Source organism: Tupaia chinensis, unplaced genomic scaffold (genome assembly GCF_000334495.1).
Source record: "Tupaia chinensis unplaced genomic scaffold, TupChi_1.0 Scaffold143624_1, whole genome shotgun sequence".
NCBI lineage: Eukaryota > Metazoa > Chordata > Mammalia > Scandentia > Tupaiidae > Tupaia > Tupaia belangeri.
The window spans coordinates 48,405-48,915 of NW_006203472.1; the positions used below are offsets into that span (position 1 = coordinate 48,405).

The 511-nt window shown below is 63.6% G+C and overlaps 1 protein-coding gene across 1 annotated transcript in view; it reads right to left on the reverse strand.

The window, feature by feature from the left end:
• The window catches only part of MUC5AC (mucin 5AC, oligomeric mucus/gel-forming), a 40,425-nt gene that overhangs the window by 6,548 nt on the left and 33,366 nt on the right, over positions 1-511 (reverse strand). The window contains 1 exon segment of the mRNA XM_027766681.1: positions 162-180. Coding sequence (XP_027622482.1) covers positions 162-180 — 19 coding nt within the window.

Below are 511 nucleotides of genomic sequence, written 5' to 3' on the forward strand. Positions count from 1 at the left end.
ATAGCTGCACCTCTGTGGCTGGGGGGGGGGTCCCCAGCGATGCCATGTGCTCCCAGGGGCATGTCCAGAAGAACATAGCCCTGGGACCTGAGACCAACTTGCCCTGCAGGTGCAAGGAGAGGTAAGCCCTTGGGAATCCCAGGTCGGACCCAAGCACACAGGCCTTCACACCTCTGGGGCCTGAGGTGTCTGCAGACACTAAGTCCCCGCCCTGGCATAAGTTCCTCCTGCGGTCTGCAGGGGCTCAGAGCTCCCCAGCTATTCCTTAGTGCCCTGCACCCCAGGGCGGCAACTCGGTTCCAGCTGCTCTTACCTGGTACAGAGTCCCATTGAAGTGGCAGCCCACCAAGCCTGGGAGGAGACAGACAGGCTGCAGCCCTGGCCTTGCAGGGACCAGCCCAGCGCTCGCCTGCACCTGCCCAGCCCACCCACTCCATCCCCGCGCCAGCCTCCCGGACACCCTGGGGCTGTCTGTCTGCACACTGCTGGAGTTTGTCAGGCTTTATGGAGG